Source organism: Coffea eugenioides, chromosome 5, assembly GCF_003713205.1.
Source record: "Coffea eugenioides isolate CCC68of chromosome 5, Ceug_1.0, whole genome shotgun sequence".
In the NCBI taxonomy this organism is placed as follows: domain Eukaryota; kingdom Viridiplantae; phylum Streptophyta; class Magnoliopsida; order Gentianales; family Rubiaceae; genus Coffea; species Coffea eugenioides.
In genome coordinates this window covers 27,280,712-27,304,361 of record NC_040039.1, presented here as the reverse complement: position 1 = coordinate 27,304,361, position 23,650 = coordinate 27,280,712, and the positions used below count along the sequence as shown (strand labels likewise).

General features: G+C 38.9%; 1 protein-coding gene across 2 annotated transcripts; it reads right to left on the bottom strand.

The window, feature by feature from the left end:
- Positions 1-539: 539 nt before the first annotated feature.
- Positions 540-9,289, bottom strand: LOC113772292 (glutamine-dependent NAD(+) synthetase-like). 2 transcript variants are annotated; one of them, XM_027316876.1, is made up of 12 exons: positions 9,047-9,289; positions 6,996-7,332; positions 6,540-6,845; positions 5,735-5,958; positions 5,425-5,528; positions 4,706-4,840; positions 4,350-4,518; positions 3,584-3,719; positions 2,753-2,891; positions 2,366-2,542; positions 1,062-1,229; positions 540-822 (listed from the first exon to the last, which is right to left on the bottom strand). In XM_027316876.1, exons 2-12 carry the CDS (start codon positions 7,187-7,189, stop codon positions 589-591), a joined length of 1,986 nt encoding a protein of 661 aa, XP_027172677.1. In that variant the 5' UTR covers positions 7,190-7,332; positions 9,047-9,289; the 3' UTR covers positions 540-588. The 2 variants fall into 2 exon arrangements, with proteins under 2 accessions (XP_027172677.1, XP_027172678.1); XM_027316877.1 differs by having other exon boundaries at positions 9,097-9,289.
- Between the last annotated feature and the right edge of the window lie 14,361 nt (positions 9,290-23,650).

The window sequence follows — 23,650 nt, the reverse complement described above, 5'->3', positions numbered from 1 at the left end:
CCACATCCTTGTTCTGCACCATCAAACTGGTTATGGCAATGAAACTGGAAATAGAGGTTACCATGTCAGAGATACTTGAGTAGAAACTCATGTCACATTTCAAGTAACCCAAATTGTTGATTTGATCATTGACATTCTTAACAATCTTCACGGTACTAAGTGTCTTTATTCAGTTTTATGAATTTTCTTATGTCAATTAATGCTCAATACAGGCCTGTATGAAACCTGATCCAAAATCCTTTGATAGGAGCCTGCCCAGGGGACCCACAAAAATACAGAGAGTATCTTTCAATGTTTTTGATATTAACGGCTATACTACTTGCCACTGAAGAGGCTAAAGTTATACCATTAAAAGAACTAGAGAAATTGCAGAACCTTCTGAATTTCATGCCAATATAGTTCATCCAGCTAACAAATTAATATTTTAAGCTAGCCCTATACCACTGGACAAAAAACCGTCAAAACACATTGCAGCATAATGATGTTTTCTGTTCCACAAATACCAAGAATGCCGTACACTAGGATTACATCTGATCTGATTGAATTTCTCTTATTGGTAGGTTTTCTGACTGATTTTCATTTATTGACCTACAAAAAAATTTTGTCTGCCCCAGGCAATAAAATAACTTTCTCAATGAGTAGGAGAGGGAAAGAGGAAAAGGGTGAGGGCATCCAGGACGCTGCATTCAAGACTGTCAGAGACAAGTGAAAATCTTTAAGTCGTACCTTAAACATGGATACAGGACCACATCGGAAGATCTTACGCAACCTTCCATATACCGACAGTTCCTCATATGTCATTCCCATATCCACTTCATCCAACTGATTCACAAAAAAGAAGCCATCATATTTTAACTCGAGGTTACTCACTTTTCAGAAGGCTAATTTTACAGAATTTGGTAAAAGAAAACAAAAAGAAAAAGGATCATAATATGCAAGTTGAGCTGTTTAACAGTAAAGGCCTGAGATATTTAGGCATCGCGTTAAAGTCAGAATCACAATTACACAGGAAAACCATTGCAAACATTAAAAGTACAAGAAGTATGTGGAAAAAATATAACCTGACTGTAATTGGCCCGTATTGGCTCCAATTCAGCAGTAGGGGGAGCAGCCTCAATTTCTGCAAGTGACGAAAAACCAAGATGAATGGCAGCCCATTTCAGAAATGTTCGAAGGTCTGCCTTGCTGATACTCCCAATTGGATTTATATCTGCTGAGCTACAATCGTACTGCAGAAAAAAGTTTGTATCTATTAGAGATGATGCAGCTGTGCAGGCCAGTGAACCAAAAGGAAGTATTGTGTTCTAGACTTTTAGTACCTAATCAAAATCTACACTTAGATTAAAACATATGAAAACTCTGAATATAGCCAGATTTAGCAAAAACTTGTAATTCTAGACAACTATTTAACATAGCTATAGAAAAAATTCAAGAATAATGCATATGAAACTGAAATTATTGATTTATATCAGCAAAATCCTCGTCACATTCCAAGCAACTAAACCAACTAAGAAACTTAATAATAAACATCCTATACCAAAGCTAGAAAATCAATTAACAATAGTCCAAAAAGAACTACATTACAGCACGAGCAACATACTCTCCAGCTCTAAGGCTTAGTTTGGGAGTTTAGGATAGAAAAGAAAAGAAGGGAAAGCTTAAGTTATGAGAGAAGAGAAGAGATTGTTATGTTGTTTGGGAGTTTTGAGAATTAGTGGAATGATTTTGGACATAGAAGTCATTAAATATTTGTTCAAAACCTTTTTAAGGATAAAATAGATATTTTAAAAAAATTATCAAGCTTTCTCCAAACTTTCTTCCCATTTCCTTCCGTTTTGGGAGGAAGCATTTTGATAACTATTCATCCTTCCATTTCCTTTCTTTTCTTTCCTACTTAAAACTAACAAATGAAGCAAAAGTTAACTTTCTCTTCTTTCCCTTTCTTTTCTGTCCAAATCCTCCACTCCCAAACGAACCCTAAGTAAACCTGAAGAGTAACTTCTTGGTCAGAAGAAAAAGACTAATAGCAGGCGGAAACGCTAAGTGAGGCCAGTTATTTAAATACTAGTGGCCACTGGCAACGTACTTTGTTTCTGTTAACATACTGCAGGAGTTCAGCAGACGAGCTAAAACTTGAAAAATACATCTAGTTAATCATCCAAAGAAAACCCCCAAAATGCTCTCAATGTTGACTGAAATGTTTCAGGCATCTGTTTCTGATTTGATGTCAAGCAATGTAAAAATGCTAAAATACTACTACTTCAAGCGAATATAGATATAAGTAGAGTTTGACTATCACAGTAGTAGCTTTTTGAGCTAGCTATATGCCCACAAATGTTAAAAGAATACAACCATTGAACAGTACCTTCGTCAGATAACCACGCAGTCCTTCATCAACATTGGAGCTTCCCAAAACCAGATAGAAACCCGATTTGCTATGAACCCAAGGCAAAAGTGATGCCAACATGAATGCTAGGACCATTCTAATTCGAGCTTGAATGTTTTGCAGACCTAAGTTTTCAATGTTAGACCCTCCATCTACCTGCATGTAAAGGACCATATTAATGCCTTCTATCACAAAGCACTTCATTGAATAATCTAAGGATATAACTCTACTTAACGAAAAATATAAAGAAATGTAGCTAATCCTTTACAACTAACAAGCTGGTTGAATATTTTTGTGACATCTAATGATAATAGACTAATTGGGCACAACATAAAGATGGAAACTTTGGTTTCATAGTCCATCAACCTTGTAACGTGGTCGCTTTCCAGTTAGAGTTTGAAACAAAGAAAGTAGTGCAGAGACCACCCCATCTATAGAAACATCAAGATGCCATGATCCAATTTCATCTGCCAGCACTTTGGCCCGTGCTTTTGTGGCTTCAGAACTGCAGAAGATGAAGCTAATTAAGAAACACACTAAAAATTGAATCTTAAGAAATAAAAGTGAAGGAGAAATTAAAGATGAATGCGCATCACGGGAGCATGGCAAGATAAACAAAGCGGGCACCACTTTGGTACTTTTAGGAGTCTGGGTGAAACCAATTGCATCTAGGTTGCAGTAGATTTGCTGGGAAACTAAAAACAGTTTACCCTATTGATTGAACTTAGTGCTACATAATTCAATTCCACTTTGAAACATGGAAGACGTCTCTCTAAAGTTTTCTTGAATTGTCATTATAAAGCCACACTTGTCAACAATTAAGGCAATAAATAGATTTTGCAGGTAAATTCCTCCATAATCCAAAAAAAATATATAGTAACTGAGCACCATATTGTGAAATAAGGACAATTCTGATTGTCAGTTGATATGATGGTTTGTTGAGCACCTGATGGGAATTGATGAAACCTGACATAAGATTTTCATAAAACGTGACATAAGATTTTTATAAAATCCTTTGTTCTATTCAAACGCACATTCATGGATTGCTACAGTACACATGTATTCATGTATCATGTGGCTTCATATTCTTTACTTCTTTTCCCATTAGATCCACCACAATGGAAATGGAATAGAACTAGGTTTTTAATGTGTATGCTAGAGTAAAATAAAATAATAAGGTTTTACTTATTTATGTACCTATTCTCAGATCCCATGAAAACTGTATAGAATATACGTTTAGCAAATTCCTTGCTGTCAGTCGGAAACTGTCCATCGGTGTAATGTCCAATCCGTATCGCATCAGCTTTGACTTGTTCATCATTGTTTTCGATTTCTGATCAAATAAGTGCATTCAATCACCATGTGAAAGAGACATCTTAGAGCAATTCTGTTTTGTTCTACAGAATTTGTTAATCTTTTAGGTTAATGAAAAAGAAAATGCAATTCTTTTAGGTTAATAAACAAGAGAATGCAAAATTCCAGAAAGGACAACTCTTTCAATCCACTTCTACATCTACATTTAATAGAACTGTCAGCCAAACAACTCTATGCCAACAATCCAAAATGACTACACACGTAAATATCAAAAGATTTATATTACTATATCTTCTATGGTCCAGGATTAATTTTACTAAAACATCCAAATGACTGACAGATTGGATTCTAGAATGAACTAACCAATGAATTGAATACCATAGACAATGCTTATCATATAGAAAATTTGCAGTGATAAGCATGTTTGAACCAATCTTGATTCTGACCTATACAAATTGTTACAACTGAGCATATGATCCTTCATATTATGTTATTTCCTACAACTTATTATTGTTATTATTGCATCCAGCTGCAAAAGAGCATGTGTTCACTCTCCAGTTTGCAACAATCGATTATGATGCAATGGAAAACTTGAAAAAGCTTAAGACTCCTGGAAAACCAAGAAACTATAAGGTGTCCAAAAGCTGACCTTGCACTACCAGCTGGCACATGCAACCAACTATAGCAGCAACTGAAGAGCTATCAGCCCCACCAGAAAGTGGAAGCAAAAATCCCGAAGCACCACTTCTCCTCAAATAATCCCACAACCAGCAACTAGGCCCAAAAGCAATTTCCTCTTCAGGAGAGTGATATCTAATCTTTGAGAAATTAACATAGAAATGATATCAAAAGTGACATAAAGCAATGTGAAACAAATGGACTAAATTTCTCAATAACTAGACCAAAGTGTCAGATGCCCATGATGGCAATTAACTTAAAAGCTAAAGTTCAGTCATCACCATTTACATGCTTATGGTTTTAGAATCACTGCTGACTAAAGCTCACCTTAAGTGGACTTGACAATGACATTTGGAGGTTAAAAGATTGGCAAAGTTTGAAAGGTACTGGTACTGAGGAAATTTTCTTTTTGCAGCTAGCTTGCTCTTGAAAACTGCTTATAGATCCTCTAAGACTAGCAACCTACCAAAAAGAAGTTGCAAAGAAAATTTCAGTGCATTAGCGCAAACCATACCTAAGTAAAATATTATACAATAGGAAAGTATTAACAGTACAAAAACTGCGAAGGGTACTATGAATATCCACACAAGAAGATGAATAACCAACAAAGCAATCCACGACGATGAGATTTAAAATGATACCAATTCACGGAACAAGAATTATAATCACGTTGACAACTCTTGATATGCCTGTTGCTAGCAGTATCCAAAAGTAATTTGTCACCATGGTACCGAACTGCTGATTAATACAGCATATTCTTTAGTTTTTTCAGTACATTCTTTAGTTTGAATGTCTCATATTTTTCACAGCATATTTCAATTGAACATTGTCATGATGACCAGTATAAGGAACAAACAAAATAATCACAGAACAAGAGGCATAAAACGAATTCATAAATGACGGTTAACTTCATAATTTAATAATGTACCCAAACATGTATAACTGCTAGATCTTCTTCCACAACAAACAAGCAATGCAATAATTCAAAAAGAAGATCAACATAAAAACAAATAAGCATCTACAATCAGATAGTATAATTAGCATACCGCATCTAAATCTATTTGAGCAACTACCAATTCCACATCCTTGAGTGAAAATTGTGATCCTTGGGCAACCACATCTCCATTAACAACAACACAAGAACAACCATCTGCAAAAGAGAGAAGAGATAATTATCCAAAAGATCCTGAAAGTCATTTCCATAATGTGCACTGGCTCCCTTTAGAGGGCATGCACTCAAACAAACACTTTAATGCTAGTAACTGTAATATTATGACATACAGACAAGCAAATCTTAAGAGCAGATATTACCACTAAAAGAATATGTGAAACAGTTAAGAACAAACTAATGCCTACCATAACAGAGGCGGCCACCATCACATCCTTGGTGATTACTGTACATGTAAACTCCTCCACGAGTATGTGTAGCACCTATGAATGCACGAAGCCGAAGATCAAGTTTTCGTAATTGATGATGACTTCCACTGGCATTCATAAATACTTCAACTCCATTCAATGTCAACTCAGCATGAGGAGGCATGGGACTAAAAAGTTCCTCACAAACTTCAGCTGCAACAGCTCTAAGGATCAAATAATTTACAGCATTACAAACTCTGTGAACAACTTGTAGGATTCAACAGGTCTGCAAGCTTGTATAACAGATAACTATTCTAACATTTTCTCAAAGTATGAATAGCCTTGGTCATGTATTAGAGACAAAATTCAAAATATGTCACACTGATTACAAATGCCACACGGTCCAACAAGCAGTGCCATAGAATCAAGTTTATAAATAGTATGATAAAAGTTACCCGATAACTAACAATGGCATATGAAATTACGAAGTTAAAGATGATGTTCTTAATGGAAGTTGAACACCAAATGCCCCAAAAAGCCGGTGTTCATGTATTTTTGCTTGGCTAGTCCTTTTACACAATCCTCCTAGGTGCTCTGATCAAGACAAAGTAGTATCTGGAAAACCAAAAAGAATGTGCAGCAACAAAAGTTCTCCATATTAGCGTATGTTTAGTTAGAACTAGGTTTATATGCATAGTTGTCTTCTAATTCATCCACCTAGATTTGTAAAATGCCAGTAAATAAAGGCAAATATCACATCCATGTTATGCATGAGAAAAAATTCTAGCAATGTGCTTTAACATACGTGTCCAGAAACTGAACATAACCATAGCCAAATGGTACTGTTGTCTGCATCAATGCATCAGAGACTTCAGCAGGCAGTAAAAAGTCCTCGAGATAATCTTTCTGCTTCCATGCCGTAAACCATCTGAGTTCCCTATAGTTGCCGTCATTTGCTAGCCACATTTTGGGACGTATCATTACTATTTTTCTGTTCAAACATAGAATTTGACAGTTGTAACGCTCTGAGCCCTTAATAACAGGCATGCCAAAGCTGCATAATATGCCATCTGTCCAATCACCAAGCAAGAGCTCTGCTAAGCACTCCCACCTACAAATCAAATTTAAAATTTCAAAACCAAATTTTTGTCCCAACAAAAAGATGCAAAATAACAAGAGTTACAAAGCATGAGTCTTTGCCTGTGAGATTCCCAAAAATAACAAGGATTCCCAAAAAAAATAAAATCTGGGAGGTCCTTACGCATGAGTGACGGTATCCAATTCCAAGAAATGGTCCTCACAGCCATAGCCAGTGATTTCGAGCTCAGGGCCAAGCCTGATTACAGCTCCAACTTCTTTAGCCTTAGAAATAGATTCCTTAATATTCTTCATATTGCAATCAAAATCCATAGCCCATTGATTCAGATTACAAGTCGCCACATTTATCAACCTCATCTTTTATTATATGCCTCGCTTTCTCTCAATTCACAAGTCTCCTCTTTTTTATCTTATCAACTCAGATTCTCATCTACCCCCCAAGAAATACTGCACAGTACTTGTTTCATTGACAACAGAGAATTATTCAATCCACGACTTGTCTGCAGTAAGAACAAAATGGAAAAGTTCAAATAGATGATAAGTCGATAGGTAACAGTGCTGATAAATAACAATATCAGCTATGTATTTATGGACATTATGATGATTGCAAAGAACATTAAAATCTCTAATACTAAAACTTTTTCAAGATCCTATTGTTACTTTGTTTGAATCTGAAGAAATGGTAAAAATCAAAACAACCTTGTTCTAAATTCCTGAAATTTGTAATATGCCACGTAACCACCAACAAAATTGAATGATACAGTTCCATACAAATATAATTCAGTAAAAAGGTATCTCATCTGATTAACTGCAATCAATATACACATGTTCAATATAACAATTGAATGATAACGGCAAAGCAACCAAAAAACTTACTATGTCACTATTAAAAGTCAAAGATAGTTCATGTGAGGAACAGCTAATTAGCAAATTAAATAGATGCTAATTGATTCTCAACAATTCCTTGTGGAATAAAACCATTTTATAAACTTATCCTTTCATGCAATACTTATTGCTTGTTACTGGATTTGTCAAATTGAGTGTTATCTGTACAACATTTGCAACTTTTTTCCTCCAAATACAAACTTTTCTCTTCAATCATTCAAATATATAGAAATTTTGTGGAGAAGAAAATACAAAGAGGAGGGGGCAAAATCTGAACAAATCAAAAGACATGCCTCATAGGTTGCGGTTATGACTTCATCAGCCTTAACTATTCCGCTGTTTTCTGTTTTCAGAAGTTGTTTAGTAGATGAAGAATTGACAGCAGCCACAGGCTACTTGACGAGGATGAGGAATAAACAGTCAGTGGGAAGAAAACAAGTACCAAAGCTTGCAATGCACAACAACTGAAGAGAAAGCGAAAATGAAACAACATCTAATGGCTATAATACGCTGTCTTCAACTAAGCATCCTGAAATTATTTAAAACCCATGAAATTGCCAGAAACCAAACTAACAGCAAAGATTCATGTAGTAGTTGAGTAGATGGGTAGGGGAAAAAAAGCATTAAGCCAAAGAGAGACCAAAGTAACAGAAAAATGTTCCTGAGCATTTTGCTCAAAGTGACACTTGCATTAGTTAAAAAGCTTCCCAGTTCTGCTTTTACTATCAAGTCTGAATTCCTGGTACTTAGCTCTTATACTCCTCTAGTGGTATATGTCAGGTGAAATTTGTTCCTGAGATTTAACTTATCTCCTACAATGTACAGTGAGCATGCAGTTGCTAATAACTACTCTGACATGGTTATTGACTTATTGATTGCATCGGGTTCAGTTTTCAGAACTGAGTCTGGTATATGTAAGGAATTTTTAAAAGGCTCCTGTAACCTTTGAGAAAACTAAATATGTATGTATCAGAAAGAATATACACTTCATTTGTCAATTTAAGTGGATGACATTGGACAACACAATGATTGGATTGCTCATAGTTTTACTCAACAACTGATTTGCTTTTGTGCATATCTGCCATGCCAACTACAGTAGCATCCATCAACCAGGAAGGCATCAAAGTTTCAACCAAAAAAGGAAAGAAAAAGGCAATGAAACCGGCAGTACGGCTCCTTGGTAACATAGCCTCTGAAATTCTGCAAATGTTTCCAATTCTTTACCCCAGGAATTCTGCAAATCCTCGCTAAAATTCTCACAAAATATGAAACCAAAAATTTGAAACTCACAGAAAAAAAAACGAGAAGTCAAACAATCAGAACACTAACCCCCAGTAACGAAATAGCGAAGAGAGACCCGTCAACTTCTTAATTCTCACCAAGATCGCAAAAAAGGGCGACTGCAAAATCCTCTTGAGCCTCTCCCGAAACCGCGGCGTATTATCTTTTCTAGTGAACTTAATTGGAAGGAAGAGGATATGGAGGAGGATTGGCGGTGAAGAAGACGCAGGAGGTATTTGATTTAGCAGCAGATACTGTGGATTTCTGTTGCCAGACGAGTGTGAAGCGAAAAAAAAAAAAAAACTGGAAATACATGGTAAAACGTTTTCATAAAATCGATTTATATTTAATTTCAAAAGTTTCATAAAATACTTTGAAAAATTGATATCGAGATTACCGAATTGTCGGATTTTATATGCTCGTAATTAGATACCTAGTGGTTATTATATAATATACTAATTTACTAATGAATTGCGTTATGAGCTATTATATACTAATACTTACCACTTAAATTTCTATAAGGGAAAATCGTTCAAAACGTCTCTCATATTTTATAAAATGACTTTTTTCATCCTCCACTTTTAAAAGTATATTTTTACGTTCCTTACAAATTCACGTCGATCAAATTTGGTCCCTATGTGAGGACTCGCAAATTTCTTATATTTTTTCTCAAAAATGCTTTTTATTTGAAAATTATTATTTATTAAAACCCTACTACCCAAATCATTCCACAATGAGTGTAAATAAACCTAGAAAGTAGGGTTTCACTTTTGGTTTCAAGATTGGAGCAAAATTAGGGTTTTCGCGATTTTTCGCCGGATGAATTTTCGGTACGGAGCAAGGACCAAATTTGGTGATTAAAAATGACTTTTAAGTGAGAAATAATATGTAATTAGGAGCAATGATACAAGATTAGTGAATAGGAAGTAAAAACCCTAGTACGTGTGTTTTTAAGAAAAACGGCGCGAACCGACGGGTACCGCGCACTACCGATTGAACGCACCACTTGACCACCACTTTCTTACCATACAAGCTCATTAATATTTGAGCAAAATATCTCCTAATTTCCAGCTAAGCTTGACCGAAATTAAGGGCTGAAAATACAAGAGAGAAAAAGAAAATTTTACTTGGTAAGGGTTGTGACAAGTGTCACACCATTAGGGGCCATTGACCAAGACAATTGTCCAACCTTCTTATCCCCCAAATTGCTCCATACTCCTTCATTTTTCTGCTGAAGAGCCGAGAGAGAGAGAGGGAAAGAACAAGAGAAAAACTTCTTCATTTCTTCTTGAATCTAGCAACCAAGGGAGGAAACAAAGAAACTAAACCGATTAAAGGCACCCTTGAGTGTTTATTTAGTGAGCTATTGGTGAAATTTTGAAGGGGAAAGCTAGGGTTGCTCTTGGTAGACACTAAGCAAGGTAAGGATGATGATTTCCCCAAATTTTACTCTTAATCTTGTTTAAATTAGCTTAGCTTCTCAATATTGTGATGAATGACGGTTATTATCATGTTTTGGGTAGTTTTCCTTTTGTTACATGAATTAGGGTTTGATGGCTTGCTGTCTATACTTGATGTATGATTGATATATGTTGTATCCAAGGTTATATAGGGGGTTTTGGTAGCAAGTGTAGCAAGAAATTAAGAAAACTATCATTGAAACCAAAAGATTTCAGATTTCTGGAAATTTTCACCCTATTCTGCCCGTTTTTGTTGCACCATGTTAGAGGCCGAATTGGGCTTGGAATAAAACATGAAAGTTGTATAGAATGGTATTTTATATGTGGCTACCAAATTTCAGCCCAATCGGAGCAACGTAGCTTGTGAAAAGATGAAAATACCCTCGCTGTTCTAGGTTACATTCCAGAGTTCCGCGTGGACAGTTTAGTCTATTTGGTTGTGTTTATTCACTATAATCCGTTGGGATTTAGCTATTTTCCAAAACATAAAAGTTTTAGTATTGCTGTCTTAGCTTTTAAACGCCTCCAAGAACACCTTAATCGGACCTTGGTAACCTGAGATATGACCATTCCAGTACAGTGCGGTTAATTAGCCGACTAGTTGGATTTTGGTTCTGTAAATTGGGAATTTGACTAGGTTGCATTGGAAACTGGACTAAGTGATCTTCATGAAAATTGTAGCCCTATGTCTTAGCTTCGAAAAGGTATAATTTTCGCCTCAATCCGATAAGCGTAGCCTCGGATGTGTTATTTCCGCAACCACACGTCAAATCTGTCTTTTGCTAGGTTACATTTCCGCACTTGTTATCACTTTGATTTTTGTTCTTATGTTGTTATGAGCCTATGGAACGGCTATTTACTTGAATCTATGATATGTATGACTTTGGGATTGGCTGAGGAAAAATAATGAAGCCATAAATGGCTGGAAAATTAGGTAAACACAAAGGGCATGCTGGCCAAATTTACGCTTGAGGACTAGAAAACTATACTTGCAACTTGAGTAAAGGTTAAAAGTGATTATCACTTGAACTATCAAGGACTTTTGCTACTTTTTTATCGAGGGTTATACGTTAGGACTTGGCCGAACTTGTACTCTTAGGAAAACGATATGAATCACTATGAAACCGTTTTACTTGCACTTTTGACTCAAAAGTCATCTCCAAGCAAACATGTTATCAAATTTTTCAGTTTGAAAAGCGAGCAACTATTTCACGACTATTTCTCAAGTGAATTTCAATTTCTTGATTCTTAATGAACGAAACGCTTAAGTTTCGAACCTTAGTTGATTTTCAAAGTTCTCAAGTTAAGTTTTATCGCAGATTTGGACTCCAAACCCGGAGTACCACCCAGACACGAGCACTAGAGGCACTATTTTGGTGAGTGCTTCCAAATATCTGATTGAACTCGATATTTGCCATTTATCTTTGATCAACGTGAATACGTGATATAAATGTGATTTGATAAAGTAAGGGTGTACTTTATCGCACTTGCTCTATCCAAATTTGTTCTTGTTTATCGACTTTACTTGACTTGCTCTACATGCACATGAATTATATTATGCCTGGAATTTCAGAAACCCTGTGGCTAGTTAATCGAGTCGAGCCGGCAAGGGTCTGGTCGATTAGATAACAAACCCTGGGTCACTAGTAAGGTCGAGTGGAGTGTTATCTCCTCGGCAATTCGGTATACTCGAGTATTATCACCCGTGTTTTGTGTGGCGTGCGGGCCCGGGAAAGGGGGTTGATTGGTGGACGGAGACTGGCGAGAAGTGGAGTTTTCTTTCTGGACTAGTTATTACTTGAAAGTTGACGGAGTGTCAACTACTATTCGATCAAGCTGGGATGGAGCCGAGACATGAACAACTGTATCCTTACTTGTGAACATGATCCACACACTTCTTGACTACTTGAAGTATTATCTCTTTACTTGAACTTGTTTGCGCACTATTTCACTATTACATTGTTATTTTCTTGTTTGCCGGACAATTTGATATCTGGAACATCACTGAACTTTGGCTCACCCTATTAGTTTGTTTTCCTTACAAGGGTACGAGTGACGCGTGAGACGTGTAAAGGCTAGCGTAATCTAGTCGTTTGACTTTTGACTTTTGTCTTGTACTCGCGCTATTCCTCGAATAGAATGTTTTGTATTTGATTTGTATACACTTTGAACTAGTTTGGTATATTGAGACTTTGTACCTTGAATTGTATCAATGTAAATTATAAGCTTGAATTGTGGATGTTATTTATGGTTCATGGATGTACGCAAGCGATTCGTTTTAGATAGTGAGTGAGTCCTGACGAGAGTTGGGCAGGGGGTCCGCCGAACCCTCTGGTACGCCTTAGGGGGAGGTGGGGTCGTCACAGGTGGTATCAGAGCCTAGGTTGTGAATTGATCTGGGTAGATCGAGTGCTTGATACGATAGGCTAGGGTTTTATCCTTGAGCTTAGCTTTTAGCCTTGTTTTCTACGTGTTGCGTACTTACTTTTGCAATGTTATTTGCAAACTTAGGTGATGGCGGGTACTGATCCATCTGGGAGTGCTGGGCCGTCCCAGCCTGTGCCGACTGACTTACAGACTGATGCGCCTACTGATGTACCTACTGGCTTACCTTCTGACGCTCCTATTGACGTGCCGTACCTAGAGGGGCCTGTTAGCCGTGTGATCACGTATCAGGAGAGCCACGGTGGGCCAGTGCAGCGGTGGTCCCCAGCGCGCAAGATCCGACGCTGCGACTGCTGGAAGACCTACTCCTACCCCGATCGGGTAGTGCTTGCCGTGGACGACGAGCGGCGACGATTGGGTAGCGCCAATCGTAGGTGCCACTCAGAGATAGAGCGCCTTCAGACTACCCTCCGAGGCCAGGGAGTTAGGATCCGAGAGCTGAAGGCCTCGATATTGGAGGAGCAGCAGCGGACGGATGCCTTCCGCGAGCAGGCTCAGGCGACGACCGAATGCCTTATGCGAGTAGTTGCGGACATACGAGACCGGACCTGCCACATCCTGACTGAGTGCGAGGCACTAGTGGATGATGTGCTTCAGGACTTGGCCGGAGAAGGCCAAGCGCCTGTAGCTCCTGGCGCTCCTGGTGCTCCTGGGAAGGATCATGAGGAGGATCCGGAGGAGGAGCCGAGTGCATCCTCGGAGTTAGTGGGGTCGGCGTCTAGCCAGACGACCTGTTAGGATGTAGGACTGAGGAGATTTTGTGGGATAGTTAGGAACATAGTAGGACGACACGTTTCCTTTTGTTTTTGACCTTGACGTGTCACGGTGGATGTAAATAGGGACTTTTGTTCTATGTTCCTTGGCTGTTATAGCCTCTGACTTGCCTAGGTTGGCATGTATATATGACTTGTTTGCTATGTATATAAAGTACTTGTTTATTATGTGTTTTAATGCCTCTATTTATCCTTCTGCAACATGTTATACGAGCTATACCTTATTTTGTTTATATATTTATAGTTGCCTAAATCCCAAAACATGGAGGGTAGAAGAAGTCAAACCAGGGGAACTAACCGAGGACGCGGTCCTAGTCGAGACCGTGGGGGTAGACAGGCACAGGAACCGGTACCAGAACCGAGAGAGGAAAGAGAGGCAACGGTTGAGCCACAACCTGAACCCCAGACTGCAGGGAGAGATCAAGTGGCAACTGCCATTCAACAGATGACTAACATTCTGGCTCGGTTAGTGGAACAACAGGGTCAATCCCCTGTACATCAACCTAGGGACCCTGATAATGGGCAAGATAGGGCCTTAGAGAGATTCCATAAGTTTTCTCCACCCAAATTCTTAGGAGGGCCAGACCCGGATGGGGCCGAGAAATGGCTGGAGGCCATGATAAATATTTTTGCTGCCCTAAACTATACAGAGGAGAGGCAAGTCCAATTCGCTGTTTTCCAGTTCGAGGGGCCAGCTAGGGCTTGGTGGAACGTAGTGAGGGCCAAGTGGGAGAGAGAGGCGACTGCATGGACCTGGTTAAACTTCGTACGGGAATTTAACGAAAAATGCCTTCCACCCATTGTCCAGGAGAAGCGAGAGGACGATTTCATTAAACTCCGTCAGGGAATGTTGAGTGTAACTGAGTATGAGACTCAGTTTACAAAGTTGTCCAAATTTGCTCCCGAACTGATAGCTACGGAGCAAAGAAAAGTACGGAGGTTTGTGCAAGGACTGAATGTGGAGTTACAAGAAGCCTTAGCGGCGGCCCAAATTAATACATTCACGGAGATTCTGGAGAAGGCCCTAAGGATAGAGACTGCTAGGGGGCAAGTGAGAAATTTCCATGCTAAGCGGAGAGGGGCACCTAGTGGAGCCCAAGGGTCAGTACGAGGTGATCAGAGCATGCCACCTGCTAAATCCGGTCGTGGGGCTGGAGGTGGACGGCTTTCGAGCACATCTAGGGGAAGTGCTCCGAGAGGAAGTGCCCAGAGGGGAGGCCAAAGCGATAGAGGCCAAGGTAGAGGTATTCCCCAGGGAGGCCAAACCTCCACTTCCCGGGTAACATGTGGGTACTGCGGGAAACCGAACCACACCGAGGTTGAGTGCTGGAGAAAGGCTCGAAAGTGCCTGAGGTGCGGAGGTGTGAATCACCAGATAGTCAACTGTCCGTTGATCAGTGACACCCAGCCGACTGCCAGGTCAAACCCAAGGCCGACCAATGTTGGAGGGGCCAGGTCGAGGGTTCCGGCCAGAGTATATTCGCTGGATCAACAATCCGTACCTGCACCAACGGAGGTAGTGGAAGGTACAATCCCTGTTTTTCACCGATTAGTCAGAATTTTGATAGACCCCGGTGCTACTCATTCTTTTGTTAATCCTGCATTTATTCTTGGAATTGATTTGAAAGTTGAAAGGTTACCTTATGACTTAGAGGTAAGAACACCTACGGGTAATCAAATTTTGCTTGCAAATGAGGTGTATAGGAATTGTGATATTTGGGTTGATGAACGAAAATTGGTAGTTGACCTCATTAGTCTAGCCATCAAGGGATACGATGTCATTCTAGGTATGGATCACTATCATGCTCGGGTAGATTGCAGGATGAAAGTGGTCGAATTTTGTATACCGGGGGAGGCAACTCTAAAGTTAGACGTGAGGGGTATGATAGCCTCTTCTACGCTTATTTCGGGAATAAGGGCTAGGAAATTGCTTAGTCGTTGGGCACGCGGTTACTTAGCGTTCCTGATTAACACTCCGGGAGAAAAGATTAAGTTGGAAGACATGCCAGTAATCAGTGAATACCCGGATGTATTTCCGGAGGAATTGGAGTCTCTGCCACCTGAAAGAGAAATTGAATTTAAATTTGATTTAGTACCCGGAACTACTCCTATTTCGAAAACCCCCTATCGTATGGCTCCTGCTGAGCTTAAGGAGTTAAAGGTGTAATTGCAAGATTTACTAGAACGAGGGTTTATTCATGAGAGCGAGTCCCCGTGGGGAGCTCCAGTGCTATTTGTTAAGAAGAAAGACGGAAGTTTAAGGTTTGCATTGACTATCGAGGGTTGAATGCAGTAACTGTTAAGAATAAATACCCATTACCTCATATTGATGAGTTGTTTGATCAGTTACAAGGTGTGACGCCCCGAAAAAAAAAAAGAGTTTGAGAACCCGGAAATTTTCTAATTTTCTAGGGTTTATTTTTTTAACGCCCGCCTTTTCTACATTTTCTTGATTAGAAAAATTCCCCAGATAAAGTTTATGAGCAAAAATAGTTTTAAAATGATTTTTCTAGTATCGGTTAGTTTTTGAGAAATTAAAAGCGTATTTTGGACGTGGGACCCGCTAGTGCGGTAAATGCATTATATTTTTTACAACTTGTTGGAATTTTGTATTAAGTGATATTATTTTATAAGGTGTTAAGATATTTGTACTTGGAGAGACAAAAAGATAAGTTTTAAACCTAAGGGTGACAAGTGTCACCATAAGATTAAGTCTTGGACTTTGACTTACTATTCAACCTTTTACCATTTACCATAATAACTTCAAAAATTGACCAAAATATCTTCATTTCTAAGCTTCATATGGCCGGCCACCTTCAAGCAATAAGGGAAGAAAAGCTCTCCAATTTCTTTGCTCCAAGCTTGCTTAATCTTCACTTTGAACCGTTTAATTTTAGTTTTACTCCATAAAAACTCTTCTCTTGGTAGGATTAAGGTTCTTGGTGAAGTGATTTGGAAGATTTAAGTGCAAGGTTGCTCCATCTCTTTGGTTACTAAGGTGAGTTGAGAAGGACCCCTCTCCTCCCTCTAATGATGTGTAATTCATGATTGGTGGTTGTATAAGATGCAAATTTATGGATTAAATCTTGATTTTGGTTGAATTGGTGAAGTTTTATAATTATTGGGGATTTTTCTGTTTTAATATGAGTATGATTATGGGGTCATGTATGATGATTGGAAATGATGTGTAATGATGCTAGAAGGTGGAAAAAGTGGAAGATTGCAAGTAATTTCTGTTTTGGAAGAAATCTGGAAAATTAGGGTTCTTGGTTCTTCATTCTGTCCGAAATTTTTGGTCCCAGATAGAGGCAGAATTGGCCTTAGCTCAAAACATGAAAGTTGTAGGGAATGACATTTTCGAGGTGCCTACAAAATTTCAGGTCATTTGGAGTAGTGTAGAGTGAGATATGTCGTTTTTACTGTTGCTGTTCTGGGTTGATCAGAATGTGCGAACTGCGCTTGTAATCGTCTGTTTTGACTGGAATTGCTTTGGATTTGGATGTTGGTGTCTTCTGATGAAATGTAGCTTGATGTCTTAGTTACCGCATGCCTTTGGAATTTCAGCATTTGGACCTATATAGACTGAGTTGGACTAATTACAGCATAGTGTGATTTGTAAACCTGCAATTACGGTTCTGGTTTGGTATTCTGCATTTTTGACCTAGTTGTGCTAGGATTTGGACTGAGTGGCCTTCTACATTGTTGTAGCCCTGTGTTTTAGGTTCGAGATGGTGGGTCTTACACCCTAATCCGATAATCGTAGTGCAATTTGTACCATTACCGCAAAGTGACGTCCAAAACTGTTTTTCTGGTTTGAGCTAAACTTTCATTTCCGTACTTTTCCCTAGCTGGACTTGTATTTGTACTACTTGGAGCTTGCTGAATGGCTATTGGATGAACTTGTTGTTGTGTGTGTACCTTGGTTTGGAATGAGGAAATAATGAAGCCATGATGGCTGAAAAAGTTAGTGAATTCAGGGGAAGTGCTGTCCGAACTTTGAAGGGATTTGTTTGCATTGAATTTGTGATCTAAGACTTGGATTTGAGCAAGGCAATGTTATATGCTGGATGGTTTCTGAGCCATGGAGGTGAGTGACCTCAAACTATTTCTAAAATTATTTATGAACCGTTTTCTTGCATTATTTACTTTTGAACTGTTTCCAAATTTAATTTTGGAACTGTTTTCTTACATATCATGCGTGCTTGCATATCAGTGTTTTGTTATTATTGATTTTGCTTTCAATGATTGTTAAAACGAGTTTTCTAGGCGAGTGTGTACTTTATCGCACTCGACCTTAATAAATATGAAATTTTCAATGATTAGTGATTAAATGCTACTTGCGCATGAATGTAAGCCTTTTGGGTTGAACTGGCCATTGCCCCTTGTTACCGGTCGTCTCGAACCAGAACCGGACTCGGTCGGGCGACTAGGAACTTGGGTGAACGTTTCGGTATACTCGAGTATTACCTTGTAGGTTGGTGGAGCCTGGCCAAAAGCCAGGGACGGGGTGAATGAATGCACGAATGAAATCGAAAATGCAATGAAATGACAGGAGAACGAATGTATCCTTTTCATGAATGTTACTATCGCTTTCCATTGTAAATGTTTCTTGAATTATTGATCCTCCATATTGAAATGACATCATTGAACCGAACTCTTGTTAAATAGATTTGATTACTGATTTTATTGGTTACTCGCTGAGCTTCTAGCTCACCCCAAAAATGTTTTATTCCCCTCCACAGGGCTCAAGGCGAAGGAAGGGCTTGTAGTGTTTATTCATGGATTATCTCATGTATGGATTGAACTTGGATTTCCTTTTGTGTAATAATTCATATTGGGATTGTATTAAACATTTAGAACGTTTAGAATTGATTGGATGTGTAATAGTCTAGTTTTGGACTTTCTCCTGTATACTAATTGTGATCAAGGATCAGAGTGGCGCTGCGGAAGCGTGGATGCTTCGCTTTTGATATGTAAAGTTTGGGAACCTTTGATGTATATTTGATATTTATATCTTGAAATTCAATTGAGGATTGTAGTGAACGACTGAGTCCCGGCGAGAGCTGGGCAGGCGGTCCGCCAAACCCTTTGGTTCGCCTTAGGGGGAGGTGGGGCTGTCACACAAGGGGCTGTGGTGTTTTCTAAATTGGATCTTCGACAAGGGTACTATCAATTGAGAATTAGAAAGGAGGATGTGCCAAAAACGGCGTTTAACACTCGATATGGGCATTTTGAATTCGCGGTAATGCCTTTTGGTTTAACCAATGCCCCAACGGCATTCATGGATTTGATGCATCGAGTGTTCAAACCTTACTTGGATAGGTTTGTAGTGGTGTTTATTGATGATATCTTAGTGTATTCGAAGTCAAGGGAGGAACATGAACAACATTTGCGGATAGTGCTGCAAACCCTAAGAGAGCACCAATTATTTGCTAAGTTCAGTAAGTGTGAATTTTGGTTGGAAAGTGTGGCGTTTCTAGGTCACATAATTTCAAAAGATGGCCTTGCTGTAGACCCGGCGAAAGTGGAAACTGTGGCCAAATGGAAGCCGCCAGAAAATCCCACAGAGGTGCGAAGTTTTCTAGGTCTAGCAGGGTACTACCGCCGATTTATAAAGAATTTTTCGAGAATTACGGGACCCTTGACTAACTTGACCAAGAAACAAGGAAAGTACATTTGGGATGTTAAGTGCGAGAGTAGTTTCCAAGAGCTTAAGAAACAATTGACTATGGCTCCAGTTTTAGCTCTGCCCAGTGGGAGTGATAGTTATACGGTTTATACCGATGCTTCAAAAGAAGGGCTAGGGTGCGTGTTGATGCAAAATAGGAATGTGATTGCCTATGCATCTCGAAAGTTAAAACCTCATGAGCAGAATTATCCAACCCATGACTTGGAGCTTGCAGCTGTAGTGTTCGCTTTGAAGAAATGGCGACATTATCTCTATGGTGTAACTTTCGAGGTTTATACGGATCATAAGAGTCTTAAGTATCTGTTTTCTCAGAAGGAGCTAAATCTAAGACAACGTCGGTAGGTAGAGTTCTTAGAGGATTACGACTGTACAATTAACTATCATCCTGAAAAGGCCAACGTTGTAGTAGATGCTTTAAACCGAAAGACTCAACTAGCAAGTTCCATAGTGGGAGAGTGGAGCCTGTTAGAAGATGTCTGTGAGTGGAAACCTCGTCTGGAATCGGAGAAGGTGATTTTTGGAAATATTGAGGTGAAGTCGACACTGTTGGAACGGATCAAAAAGGGCCAAGTGAAGGATCCAACAGTGCAAAAGTGGATGGAAAGGGTGAAAAAAGGGGAGTTACCTAACTTTAACCTAGGTCCTGATGGAATCTTAAAATTCCGAAATCATGTCGTTGTACCTAAAGATGAGGAATTAAAGAGGGAGATTTTGGAGGAATCACACCGCTCTAGGTATACGGTGCACCCAGGGAATAATAAGATGTACCAAGATCTTAAAAGTCTGTATTGGTGGGAGAATATGAAGGTGGAGATTGCTCAGTTTGTACAAAAGTGTCTTACGTGCCAACAAGTGAAAGTTGAGCATCAAAAGCCGTCAGGTTTGTTACAGCCTTTAGAAATTCCTGAATGGAAATGGGAGCACATAACGATGATTTTGTATCAGGGTTGCCACGAACACAAAAGGGGCATGATGCAATTTGGGTAATAGTGGACCGATTAACTAAGACTGCACATTTTCTGCCAGTGAACATGAAATATCCTTTGGAGAAACTTGCTAAACTTTATATGGATGAAGTGGTAAGACTACACGGGGTACCAGTGAGCATTGTATCTGATAGAGACCCTAGATTTGTATCCCGCTTCTGGCAGAAATTGCAAGAGGCTCTAGGAACTAAGTTGAGTTATAGTACAGCGTATCACCTGCAAACTGATGGACAATCTGAGAGAACTATTCAAACTCTTGAGGATATACTGAGAGCTTGTATTGTGGATTTTGGAGGAGGTTGGAGTCAATACTTGACCTTGGTTGAATTCGCTTATAACAATAGTTATCATTCCTCTATTCAAATGGCCCCATATGAAGCCTTGTATGGACGACGATGTCGATCCCCAATCCATTGGGATGAAATAGGAGAGAGAAAAATTATAGATCCGGTCACAATACCATGGGTTGAGGAAGCCTATGAAAGGGTAAAGGTGATCCACCAGAGACTTCAAGCAGCCCAAAGCCGACAGAAGAGTTATGCCGATCATCGGAGAAAGGATTTGGAGTTTGAGATAGGGGACAAGGTGTTTCTTCGAATTACCCCGTTGAAAGGAAAGATTAGAGCAGGAAAAGGGAAAAAGTTGCAACCACGATATATAGGACCTTTCAATGTACTTCAACGAATAGGAAATGTGGCCTATCGACTTGAGCTACCAGCTAGTTTGTCTAGGATCCATGATGTTTTCCACGTTTCTTTGCTTAAGAAATACCATCCGGATCCGACTCACATTTTGCCACCCGAAGATGTTGAACTTGACGAGTCCTTAACCTATGAAGAACGACCTATTCAAATATTGGATCGGAAGGTGAAGGACCTGAGAAACAAGCAGATTCCTTTAGTAAATGTTCTGCGGAAGCATCATGAAGTGGAAGAAGCAACTTGGGAACTAGAAAAGGACATGCGAGAAAAATATCCTGACCTGTTCACGACGAAAGGTATGAATTTCGAGGTCGAAATTCTTTTAAGGGGGAGAGAGTGTGAGAACTCGCAAATTTCTTATATTTTTTCTCAAAAATGCCTTTTATTTGGAAATTATTATTTATTAAAGCCCTACTACCCAAATCATTCCACAATGAGTGTAAATAAACCTAGAAAGTAGGGTTTCACTTTTGGTTTCAAGATTGGAGCAAAATTAGGGTTTTCGCGATTTTTCGCCGGATGAATTTTCGGTACGGAGTAAGGACCAAATTTGGTGATTAAAAATGACTTTTAAGTGAGAAATAATATATGATTAGGAGCAATGATACAAGATTAGTGAATAGGAAGTAAAAACCCTAGTACGTGTGTTTTTAAGAAAAACGGCGCGAACCGACGGGTACCGCGCACTACCGATTGAACGCACCACTTGACCACCACTTTCTTACCATACAAGCTCATTAATATTTGAGCAAAATATCTCCTAATTTCCAGCTAAGCTTGACCGAAATTAAGGGCTGAAAATACAAGAGAGAAAAAGAAAATTTTACTTGGTAAGGGTTGTGACAAGTGTCACACCATTAGGGGCCATTGACCAAGACAATTGTCCAACCTTCTTATCCCCCAAATTGCTCCATACTTCTTCATTTTTCTGCTGAAGAGCCGAGAGAGAGAGAGGGAAAGAACAAGAGAAAAACTTCTTCATTTCTTCTTGAATCTAGCAACCAAGGGAGGAAACAAAGAAACTAAACCGATTAAAGGCACCCTTGAGTGTTTATTTAGTGAGCTATTGGTGAAATTTTGAAGGGGAAAGCTAGGGTTGCCCTTGGTAGACACTAAGCAAGGTAAGGATGATGATTTCCCCAAATTTTATTCTTAATCTTGTTTAAATTAGCTTAGCTTCTCAATATTGTGATGAATGACGGTTATTATCATGTTTTGGGTAGTTTTCCCTTTTGTTACATGAATTAGGGTTTGATGGCTTGCTGTCTATACTTGATGTATGATTGATATATGTTGTATCCAAGGTTATATAGGGGGTTTTGGTAGGAAGTGTAGCAAGAAATTAAGAAAACTATCATCGAAACCAAAAGATTTCAGATTTCTGGAAATTTTCACCCTATTCTGCCCGTTTTTGTTGTACCATGTTATAGGCCGAATTGGGCTTCGAATAAAACATGAAAGTTGTATAGAATGGTATTTTATAGGTTCCTACAAAATTTCAGCTCAATCGGAGCAACGTATCTTGTGAAAAGATGAAAATACCCTCGCTGTTCTAGGTTACATTCCAGAGTTCCGCGTGGACAGTTTAGTCTATTTGGTTGTGTTTATTCGCTATAATACGTTGGGATTTAGTTATTTTCCAAAACATGAAAGTTTTAGTATTGTGTCTTAGATTTTAAACGCCTCCAAGAACACCTTAATCGGACCTTGGTAACCTGAAATATGACCATTCCAGTACAGTGCAGTTAATTAGCCGACTAGTTGGATTTTGGTTATGTAAATTGGGAAGTTTACTAGGTTGCATTGGAAACTGGACTAAGTGACCTTCATGAAAATTTTAGCCCTATGTCTTAGCTTCGAAACGGTATAAGTTACGTCTCAATCCGATAAGCGTAGCCTCGGATGTGCTATTTCCACAACCACATGTCAAATCTGTCTTTTGCTAGGTTACATTTCCGCACTTGTTATCACTTTGATTTTTGTTCTTATGTTGTTATGAGCCTATGGAACGGCTATTTACTTGAATCGATGATATGTATGACTTTGGGATTGGCTGAGGAAAAATAATGAAGCCATAAATGGCTGGAAAATTAGGTAAACACAAAGGGCATGCTGGCCAAATTTACGCTTGAGGACTAGAAACTATACTTGCAACTTGAGTAAAGGTTAAAAGTGATTATCACTTGAACTAGCGAGGACCTTTGCCACTTTGTTTATCGAGGGTTATACGTTAGGACTTGGCCGAACTTGTACTCTTAGGAAAACGATATGAATCACTATGAAACCGTTTTACTTGCACTTTTGACTCAAAAGTCATCTCCAAGCAAACATGTTATCAAATTTTTCAGTTTGAAAAGCGAGCAACTATTTCACGACTATTTCTCAAGTGAATTTCAATTTCTTGATTCTTATTGAACGAAACGCTTAAGTTTCGAACCTTAGTTGATTTTCAAAGTTCTCAAGTTAAGTTTTATCGCAGATTTGGACTCCAAACCCGGAGTACCACCCAGACACGAGCACTAGAGGCACTATTTTGGTGAGTGCTTCCAAATATCTGATTGAACTCGATATTTGCCATTTATCTTTGATCAACGTGAA

Bases quoted from the DNA above. Each gene is read 5' to 3' on its own strand.
- LOC113772292 (XM_027316876.1), bottom strand. From the start codon at position 7,189: ATGAGGTTGATAAATGTGGCGACTTGTAATCTGAATCAATGGGCTATG. The intron at 6,846-6,995 runs GTAAGGACCTCC...TTTGATTTGTAG, and splicing joins TTGGATACCGTCACTCATGC to GTGGGAGTGCTTAGCAGAGC. The intron at 5,959-6,539 runs GTATGTTAAAGC...TTTGATCCTTAG, and splicing joins TATGTTCAGTTTCTGGACAC to AGCTGTTGCAGCTGAAGTTT.